The 11054-nt window shown below is 35.0% G+C and overlaps 1 protein-coding gene across 1 annotated transcript; it reads right to left on the bottom strand.

The window, feature by feature from the left end:
* Positions 1–2092: 2092 nt before the first annotated feature.
* Positions 2093–5008, bottom strand: LOC124839342 (laccase-4-like). The gene is made up of 6 exons (XM_047315136.2): positions 4821–5008; positions 4337–4488; positions 4003–4247; positions 3676–3804; positions 2642–3565; positions 2093–2521 (listed from the first exon to the last, which is right to left on the bottom strand). The coding sequence occupies exons 1-6, from the start codon at positions 4914–4916 to the stop codon at positions 2391–2393; spliced, it is 1677 nt and encodes a 558-aa protein (XP_047171092.1). The 5' UTR covers positions 4917–5008; the 3' UTR covers positions 2093–2390.
* Positions 5009–11054: the final 6046 nt, after the last annotated feature.

The following is an 11054-nucleotide window of genomic DNA, read 5'->3' as shown; positions in this document are numbered from 1 at the left end:
CCTGCACTTTTAATTTTCTAAGTCGACTTTACTTTTCACGTAGTCAACTATTTCCGCTGCACTTAAAAAATCTTATTCCTTGCGATTCAAGAAACTTTTGAAAGATCATCCTTTATGAATTTTGGTATATGACAATTAAGTTATTACCAATTTCATGCGTCATTGGCAGCTACTTGTGAACTCCTTGCCGGAAAACATTGCTATCTGGTTTTGTTCATTGCAGAAGTCTCCTCCCAGCCTTCTTAGACAAGTAGTAGATTGGTAAGAACCTCAATGTTTCAACTTTCTTTGTTATATAAATGTATGCTAAAGCAATTTTTTGTTAATAGTTCCCTTGCAACATATATGATGTTGTCTGGGAGATCTACTGCTATAGCTAAAAAGCTTGCATGGATGACCCTTAAGGTTTGGTATTTTAGTCCATACTTTGTTATATTTTGTACCATTCCAATGATGTTACTTAACATTTTATAATTATGATGATATATTGTAGTGTAATAGACAAAACAGGTCATATGAGTGTGGTTACTACGTCATGTATTGGATGATGACCACTATTCGTGCACATATTACCAGTGAATGGGAAACGATAATATTTAGGTTTGAATTTTATTTTCTCTATAGTTTAGATTTCATATACACTAATTGAAATCATTGTGTTTTATGCAGATATTCAATATGACTACTCCAATTCCAGATAAATCACTTAAACTTGTGAGAAAAGCATTGGCTAAATATCTAATTCATCTATATAATAGTATGTAGTAGATATTAGGATATAGTAAGTTCTAATTTTATGCTTCTAAGTTGTTTTATGTTTTTGTACATTATTATTAGTTTAACTTTGTACATTGGATTGATTTATGCTTCAAAGTTAATCTATGATTACATTGAATTGATTTATGCTTCTAAGAAGTTGATTTATGATTACATTGAATGCATTTATGTTTTAATATAATTTTTATTGAAAATATATGCTTCTGGATTGTTCTGGCTATAAAATATATGCAGGTCTGTTTCTATAGTTGGGAATGTTGCAGAAACAGACATGTTCTTAAAAAAATTAGAGGAATACGCCTCGATTATGACCATAACTGAGGTAGAAAACCCTCTATGACATCGGTTCAGGCCACAACCGAAGTAGAAAGTCTTGCGAAAAAGCAAAAAAAAAAATTAAAAAACACTCTACTGCCTCGGTTGGGACCAGAACCGAGGCAGTAGGGGCCTACATACTGTCTCGATTCAAAAGGAACCGAGGGGTAAAGTCATTCGAAAAAACAATAAAAACAAAAATAAAAATCCTACTGCTTCGGTTATCTTTGAACAGAGGCAAAATCCTACTATTTTATGTCTCGGTTGTGAATCGAGGCATAAAAGAGTAGACTTTTTGCCTCGCCTTTATATTCTCGGTTTAGAAACCGCTGCTTATGGGCGAAAATAATAGTTGTCGTTTCCCCTAACTGCAGTAGTGTGTTTGTTACCATTCAGTGATTTTTCCACTGGAAAAAAGTGAATATATATTAATATAATATGTTAAACAATGTTTTTCCTTCTTTGTACACAATCCTATTAGAATTAATGTCACATGGTAAACGTGAATACTTCATAAGAATTTAAATTTTAATTCCTTAATGAGATAATTTAATAAGCAAAGTCACACTTTCTTGAAATTAAGTTTATTTAACTTATTTTTCATTGTACATTTTTCTTAAATCACAACAGTACCGTTGTTCTTATTTATAAGAAAAAGATCACTATCTAAGATAAAATAGATTCTCAACATAATTTTCCCATTAATGAAACACAAACAGCTAAAGTTCTAGAAAAGGGGTGAGGAAAATCACATATATGGGCGAAGAGTATACCAATACAAAATTAACAATAATTCAAGTTTATCTTAATCCATTTGAACATGAAAAGAAGTATTTATTTGAAGATTTTTCCCTTGGAAACATAATTTTGATCTTAACAGTGAAAAAACAAATTTCATTCTCTTCAACTACATTGCATAACCAGTGTTGAAGCTTTGCAGAACCAATAAACAACTTAACAGAACTGTTGATGCAAACACATCAGGCAAGGCTTTATGAAATCCTTTAAATTTAGATTCATACTGTATATATAATTATATAAAACCCAAGTTATTTTTCAAGAAGAAGGAGATGAAAAATACAAATAATGCAAAAAAAAATGAAAAAATTACAGGGAAAAAACACAGAAACTGAAGACATGTTAATTGGTCTTATTTTCCTATTTTCAACTTGTTCTTTTCATTAGCTTCAAGAAAATCTTGTTATTAGCTTTGATGGTTGAGTCCATTTGGAAAGTATATTTCTTTACATGTTTCCCTCTCTTCCTCCTTAAGCAAAGATTGTACATTTGTCCTCTTCTCAACATTTGGGAAGATCACTTGGAGGTGGTAGCAATGACTCATTTGGTCCTTCACCATTGTCCACCACAAATGCCATCTTTAGTCCCCATGTAGTGTGAATTTCCAAATGGCAGTGCATAAACCAGACACCTAACCAAACAAAGAAAAACATGTGAGAAAAAATGCGACAAGCAATGCAAAATCTTCAATCTTTCTATGAACATTGAAGCCTCATAGTTTTATCAAACAGTTAAAAACTGAGCACTTCACCTGGATTATCAGCCCTGAATCTAATAGCAGTCCACCCCCCAGATGGAACACCAACTGTGTTTCTCTCCACAGGATCAACAAGATTAAACTTTTTGGTGTCCCTTTTGGGGTTGAAATTCCCTTGTCCTCTACCAACCACGAAGAAGTTGAATCCATGGAGATGAATAGGATGGTTCTCAGGCGTAATCATTCCAGTATCTTGCAACACTAACTGAACAGTGGAGTTGTAGGGAAGTCTGTAGACCCTTGTCCCTCTGTTGGTCCTCAAATTTGCAGGTTGTTGTGTTCCTGTGAAGTCATAAACCACTGTAGGCTTTCTGGGAAAATCATCAGTGAAAACTCCACTTATGTTGAAGAAATGTGCTTGGAGGAGAGAGACTTTTGGCATCACAAAGGTCACATTGTTGATGGCTGCAACCACCCTACTACCGTTGACACAAGTGGGACAAGGGTTGACTCCAAGGCTGACAGTGAAGAACAGGGAATGGTCAACCTTTATAGGGACTCTAGCAGGGTAGGTTTTGGAGTTTAGGCTTCTGAGTGAGTCAGTGAAGGTGGTAGCAACTGGGGTGGCATTTTTGGGAGGTAAGGAAGTGAGGGTTGTGATGGTGGAACTGAGTGAGCCTGCGTAGTGCAATGTTGCAGTGGCAGTCACATTGTCCACTGCAATAGGAGAGTCCATGAAGGGAGTGGCTGCTACTAAGTATTTGCCTGTGGCACGGTTGGCTTTCAGAAGCACATTTGTGGTTTGACCAGGTGCAATAACTATGGTGTTGGTTTTCAAAGGTTTTGTGTAGACAGCATCAACCTCAACAACAGTGAGTTCGTGACCTGCAATTTTAAAGAACAACTCTTCATTCAGTGCAGCGTTGATTATTCTTAGCAAGTAGGTGTTTCCAGCATGAACTTGAAGTTTGTACCCTCCTGCATGGTGGAAGTTACAATATATTCAGTCTTTGCCATTTCTGTAATTGTCAAAAGGAAATAGACAGTATCTGTGAATGAAATCATTTCCATCTTATAGTAAGTTTCACCTTTAGAGGCACACTGTTGAACAGATCCTGGATGACCATTAATGGTGTGAGCATCAGACACATTTGGGGCCAACCCAGATTTCAATGCTTCCTTTATTATGGCCTCTGTATCTGATTTCCACCATTCACCTGAACAAAATTAAATTTTTCAAAAACTGAGATTTATTAATTCCATATAAGACAAAAGCTTATGTTAAAATGTGTTATTAATGTATTCTTTTCTCTAATCTGTTTTGAATATCTTAACAGGTTAGCAAAATCTTATTTCTTTTCTCTGATTCAATGAAACAGTATGAAAATTATAGAGGAAAATGCAGGGAAACTGACTCAATAGGATAACTTTCTCTGCATTGGGTTTGGGAAAAGGGTAAGGAACTCCAAGCTTGGGCAAAATGACCAATGCACCATGCAAAGTTGACCTAAGCCACAGGATATGTGCATGCCACCAAAGTGTCCCTCTCTGCCCTGTGAGGGTGAAGTTGTACACAAACACCTGACCCGGTTGAATTGGGCATTGGGTTATGTATGCAGGCCCATCGGCCCAGCCCGTCCTCAATTGTCTCACCCCATGCCTGTTCAATTTTAATTCACCATCAAATTAGTAAAAAAAAAAAGAGTCAAAGTTTGACTTTAGAGTATATACTAATTCTAGCACACCCACCAGTGGATGCTAACATTGTACTTCACATGGTTAACCACCTTCACCAAAACAGTATCATCTTCCCTAGCATAGATAGTGGGCCCTGGAAACTTTCCATTTACTGTTACTATTGGCTTGGTTGAACACAATCTTGTGACATTCTTCACCACCACCTGTCCATAACATAAACCAGTTAAGGTTTGATCAACAAACATAATAAAGTGTAACTGCATGTCTCAGACATCCACCAAACTTGAGTGCCTTGCATTGCTCAACAATATATATGTCTCTACCAAAGATATGCATGGCTATACATATATACACATAAGCATGCATACCATTTATAACGATTTATAAAAAGATATAGGTTTAGTTGATGTAAAAAGTTAAGACCTCTATACTAAAATACAGTATAGTAAACACTTTTTACATGAAATGATGGAAAAAAGAACGTTATATGATGATAACTAAAATGAGAGTGAAATGCTATATGCAATTCACCTACGTTGAACTTGTAGTGGCGAACCATGGCTTCCACTGAAAGAGGAAGCATGCAAGCCGCTAACAGAAGAATGATTCTGATCCACATGATGATGGCCATGAACAGCTTGAAGTCTCTCTGCCTCCACAGAAGATGGTAGCTTTTTGTTTTATGACTAGGTAGCTGTCTTTGTGGAATGCACAATGCAAAGCAAGTAAGAGGGGGCATGCTTATAAAGAGGTATAGATCTCTGTTGTCATGTCCTTTTAATCAGTTGGTTGAAGACGGAATAAGCAGAATTAGTAAAATATTATATAGAGCAGAAGACAAAAAGAAGATGGGCAGAAAGTTGTATTATTTTTCTTGTATATCACATAAAGTAGCAAGTTATCCATCAACTAAGACAACTTTTGAAGCTAAGAAAATTGAGTTTTCTGGGTGATGTTTTTTTTATTATGTTTATTTGTTTGTGATGGACTAGGTGGTCACATCAGATACTGGGTTTGGTCTAACCATATTGGGTGAAGTACAACGATTCTCAGCTAACATGGCAATTGGTGGAATGGATACACGGCTTCATCTTATGAAGTCAAGGAGATGACAGATACACCACAACAAATTATGAAATCTTTAACTATGAAAACTGTGTTGCTTTTAATTAGTATCTGTTATTGGAGTTTTTGGTTTGGTTGTTACAAACTAAATTTCTGACATAGAGGTTCCACTTCTTGAAAATAAAGTCATTCATGTACGGAAATGCAAATTATTAACTTGTAATTAATTATTCGCTCTCTGCCATATGGAAAACGTGAATTTTGAATGGGTTTAGGGTATGATTAATTATAATTATGTTAATATAATTAATTACTGCCACAATTCATTATAATTAAAACTTTGTTTAAATAAATTTATTGAAAATTTAATTTTTATGGGCAAAATTCTTGATCCAAAGATCTAATAGAATAATATGTGTAGAGAACTATATAGACAGGCGAAAAATATTTGAATAGTGATAATTAGTCTATAAAAAAAAAAAAAGAGAATGTTAAAGAGTAAAGTGAGGGAAAATTAAAAATAGAAATTCTTCAAGAAAAGACTAATATACACTTTCTGGTGAGTTCTACTGCTACTTGAATATGATTTAATTTTAATAAAATATTATATTAATGGTAAAAATATATTAAAAATGAAGTTTCTAACAGATTCTTCCATAGATTGGTGAGGAACTTGACATCATGGTAAGAAAAGAATTATCGTAAAAAATTGAAACTGTGACTCATAAATTGTTTTTAATAACTTAAAAGTTTATATGTTTGAAATATTTTTGCCAACTCAAATCAATTCGCATTAGGCACACTTGCCAAACCACTTTTATTTGAATCAAGCTTTAATTCCTTTCACTTTGCGTTGAAATATTTTTGACGAACATCAAAGATGTTAAATGAATACATCAAGTTTCAGGTATTATTTTAACAAATAAACTTTTTAATTTAACTCAATCACCAAAAATTAATTTATAAAATGAATTTTACATTTTACTAGTCTCACATGTAAGATGGTAATAACTTAGTGTGAGATTGATGTAATAATGGATTTCAATAAATTTTTGTTAAAATGATAAAAAATTTAACTTAATTCATCCTCACAAAATTAAATTGGAATATAAGATTATTTTCACTTACATAAGTGCAAATTAGTCTAATGTGGGTCAAACATAGAATCTCTAATAACATAATTTTTCTTTAATATTTATTGTTTGATATTCATTAATAGTGTTAATAATGATTAAGTATGGATAGTATACAATATTTTTTACCGTAATCTCATCACAATTATGGACATAATTTTTAAGGTAATTATGATAAAAATTAATGAAATAATAACATGGCACTTTGTGATTCGATAAGCATGTGGCTTTTTAACATTACCAAAAGCAAAGAGTTGAACAAATGTTATTAATTATACTATTGGTGATTTTTCTATGGATTTAGCATTTTAACCTTTAAGGGGGTGTGGTAGTGGGTGAGGGTGACATAAGTATTAATGGTAGCCCAACAAAAAGAATATTGGTGAAGAATGGTTTTCAGAAATTGCTGACAGTGGAAGATTAATATTTCAGATCAAAATTACAAGTTTGTTTTCTTGAAAATCAGATATTGGAGGAGTTGGTAGCAGTTCATCTCATTAAACAACTCTTATCATCACATTCATCAATTTAATAATTAATTCAAATTGTACACATTTTTCTAACTCCTGCCGTCTTTCAAAACAGACGAAGTAATATCTAAGCATTTTAAGCCTAACAAATATTAGTCAGTTTAATAATATTATTTTAACCTTTCAGCATTTTAACAGCAAACAACTACTAGAACAAAAAAAAAAAAAAAAACCTTGACTTTGGTTACCCTTGCATCCCTTCAGAAATGCTTCTGTTAAATAATTTCTTTGTAGTAGATACTTCAAAGCATCACAAATTACAGAGTGACATAATTTTGTCATGATTATTTTTTTTCTTTTATAATAAATGAATGTTGATATAGACATGCAAACGTGGTATTATCTGTGTTTGTCTGATTAAATTTAAATGAGTGAATGTGATGGTGTATGAAACTATTTACAAATAAGAAGTATGTACTTTGTGGTACAATTGTTGACGTAACACAAATTTATAGTTGGTTAGGTTTATACACGTAAGGCTTTATTTTATTTTTCTTTTCAAAAATAAAATAATTGTATTGTAATGTATCACATAATGTTTGATGTACTCACCTAAAACAATCATGTAGATAAATTCTTCTATCCCTCTCAATCATAATGCATGTTTACCAATAGTGTTTGGATCACTCTCACGGTGGTGTAATTAGAGGTTTGATACTTTAAATTTGAATCCTATACACAATTATGTGCATGATGTTATGTATTTCAAATATACAACAATTTATTTGGAAAAATATATAATATAATGTACTATATAATCATTTGGTCAGTCACACGCCAGATGGTCACCGTTAGGAACGAACGGTCAAAGAATCAAACTAATCAGTCAGTAATCAAGACAATTAACCTTAATGTTGACCAACTTAGAAGTAAAGTGTCCCAATTGGATTGTAATTAGATCGTTCCTAATCAGAAGTTCACACTAGTAAAAAGTTTGGATTTTGACGCCCATTATACGCCTCGGTTATACGAAAACCGAAGCGTATAACGTTATATACGTCAGCCCTTATCCAAACCGTTTTAGAACACACTTATTGCATCGGTTCCCCGAAACCCGTGGCCTATACAAGCTACTGCCTCGGTCCAATTCACAACCGAAGCCTATAAGCCTAGTCTGATTAGACTGCACACTGACAAAAAGTCTGACCACTAGCTACTGCTTCGGTTCGCCAAGAACCCGAAGCCTAAACAGCACCTATTGCATCGGTTAATTTGAAACCGGTGCCTAAAGGGTACCTTACTGCTGCGGTTGGCTTGCAAGCCGAGGCCATAACCACCTGCTCCTGCACGCGCCTGTTCAACCGCTACCTTATTGCCTCGGTTGGCTTTCAAACCGAGGCCATAACCACCTGCTCCTGTCCAACTGCAGCTTCGCGCCTAACTGCTGGAACGTGTAGGGCTTCGGTTAAGAAGAGAACCGAGGTCGATGCCTCACATATTCTACACCGTAGATGCTTTTAACCGAGGCAATATGGGTAGATGACTTCGGGTCTAGAGGGAACCGAGGTAGTATCCCAAATTCATATTTTCCAATCCCGACAGCTTCTTCTTCTTCCTCGTACCTGTTTTTTCTTCACTTTCCTCGCCGCAGAACTTCCATTGGCTCTCCTTGACTCGCCTCCCTTCGCCTTGGTGCCTCGCCGGTGTGCCTCCGCCACTACTGCTGCCAGTGCTCGTGCATTCAGTGCTGCTCGTCCTCGTTGGCCGCGCCTCCGCCCTTCACCTACGCGCCACCGTTGGCCTGCCGGTGTTTCCTCCGCCACTGCTGCTTCCATTGGTACGGCGCCGGTCTCCGCCACTGCTGCTGCCAGTGCTCTCGCCTGCCGGTGCTTCCTCCGCCACTGCTGCCTCCGCCGGTACTGCCTCCGCCGGTACTGCCTCCAACGCTGTTTCATTCTTCCTGTCTACATTGAGGTTAGTTGATTGTGTTTTTACTGATAATAATTGTTGTTTCTTGCTCTGATAATAATTGTTGTTTCTGGAGGAGAATCAAATTGTATGTATTGGTTGAATTGATTTTTTTAATTTTGTTGGATCAAGCTCATGTAGAACTACTTTAAGGATTGTCTAGAAATGTGAAAATCTGGATTAAAAAACTACCGAAAACCTGATCAGCAAGCAGATATCAAAACAGAAATTAATTATTTTTTATAAGACTACTTGATTGAGGATGAGATTTTTCCTAATTGCAACTATGAAATTCCAATAACAGTTCAAACAGAACGCAACTCAGACAAGTAAACTTTTGGCCAAAGGATAAATAATACGAATATATCAGCTTACACTGGTGGAAGATCAGCATCTGAGGTAGATTCACTAAGCATGTGCTCCATCTCTTGTATATTCTGTTTCAGTTGGCGAGACAATTTATCTTTTGCTGGGAGTTTTGCAATGCTAGGATAATAAGCTCTAGTCACAAATAGTTGGTCTTTCAATTTCTTAATCAGAGTCTCTTTCATTTCTTGTCTATGTTCTTGTTGCCATAGGCAATAACTACCAAATGTGATCTGACACGAATTTCTGTCTTCATTGGTAGAGCTTGTTTTTGGGTGGGTGGCCTGTTCAATATGATCACTGCTAGGATTCTGTTGCAGAACTTAATCGGTGTAAGTTCTTATATGAATGACAATATATAAAATAACTTACAAAAAACTTAGCTGAGCAATCTGATCAACTAATAATCATTGGAAGATATAGTTTCAACATGGTGCGAGCAAAGCATTCACTTTCCATCATGACCTTTCCTCCCTTCCATTGAGCAGAATAGATTTCCCCCACATCTGAAACTCTTTCTTGTATGCCATCATGCCTTTCTCATCAAATATTTTCCCTTTTACAATCTTCTTCCCATAACAGCTGCAAGAAGACCCTGTCTATGTTTTCTGCTTCTGGTTTTACTACTTAAGGTAGTGTTAGATGGCATGACTTTCTCCATATTATCTTAGGTCTTAGTATGCTATAATGTTATTGGATCAGCATCGTACCAGACACACTAGATAGTATAATTGGGACCTGGATCAATATTATGAAGTGAACTATTGAGTGCTATTAGTTGGTTAATGTGTTAAATAGAAGTTTCAACCAATTACAGTAATATATGCGTACATTTGAGGTTGGAGGTGATTGCAGAACATCATTAGGTGGCACCTTAGAACCTGAAAATCATTAAGATTAAAAGCATAAAAAGGAGGGAAATGAGATACAAGAAGGTATCATGGGATGTGGGTAGTCTTATCAATGGCAGTAGAACAACCTCTTTGTTTACGATATTGAAGGAGACTCGAGGAAGGAATTAATAACACTAAATGCATAATAATTCTTCTAATTCTGTGGACATCCAAAAATGAGTGCCTCACCATCTGGGTAATCCTTTGATTCTTCTATGTTGAGTATACGTCAGATAAAAAAGTCACACACTAAATCCTTATTCAGACATAAAGACACCATATAAAATTTAAAATTTAAATCCCCATAATAAAGAAAATAGAAAATGAACTTGTTTTGATCTTTTGACAAGAAGTAAAAAAGTCACCAGGTCACTGGGTATAACCCATCAACCATTAGGACCTATCTAGGAAGGAGTCGACTATAGCTGTCTGGAATAACACATAAGAAAAGACGCAACAAAAGAAAATTAAAAAATACAGATTACAAAGAGAAGAGCATTCTCTTGCTATATTACTGAATCTCATAATCATATTAGGAATGCATGTTCAATAATACATACTATTTATACACGCAGTAGTCTAGTATTATCATTTATATCAGATTAAATTATATGCATTATGTCTACTAAGTCTATGAGATAATAATATGTAAATTAAATTATTGCAAGTTAAGTCTTTCGTTATCAAATAATCATAAAAATAGAAAGGTAGCTGCACTAACATCCGTGGTTCCAGCCACTGGTTATGGAAATCCAAAGACAGCACAGTATCATAACACAAAATATATCAAAATCACAACCTTAATTGTAATTGTTAGAAAGGAAGGGAGAATTCTTAGAACCCAACGTTTGACAGAGCAATGATAGCATAAAGT

Source organism: Vigna umbellata, chromosome 1 (assembly GCF_029865625.1).
Source record: "Vigna umbellata cultivar VRB3 chromosome 1, Vumbellata_1.0, whole genome shotgun sequence".
Classification (NCBI taxonomy): domain Eukaryota; kingdom Viridiplantae; phylum Streptophyta; class Magnoliopsida; order Fabales; family Fabaceae; genus Vigna; species Vigna umbellata.
The sequence above is the reverse complement of the archived record's forward strand: the minus strand, read 5'-3'. Positions and strand labels throughout refer to the sequence as shown.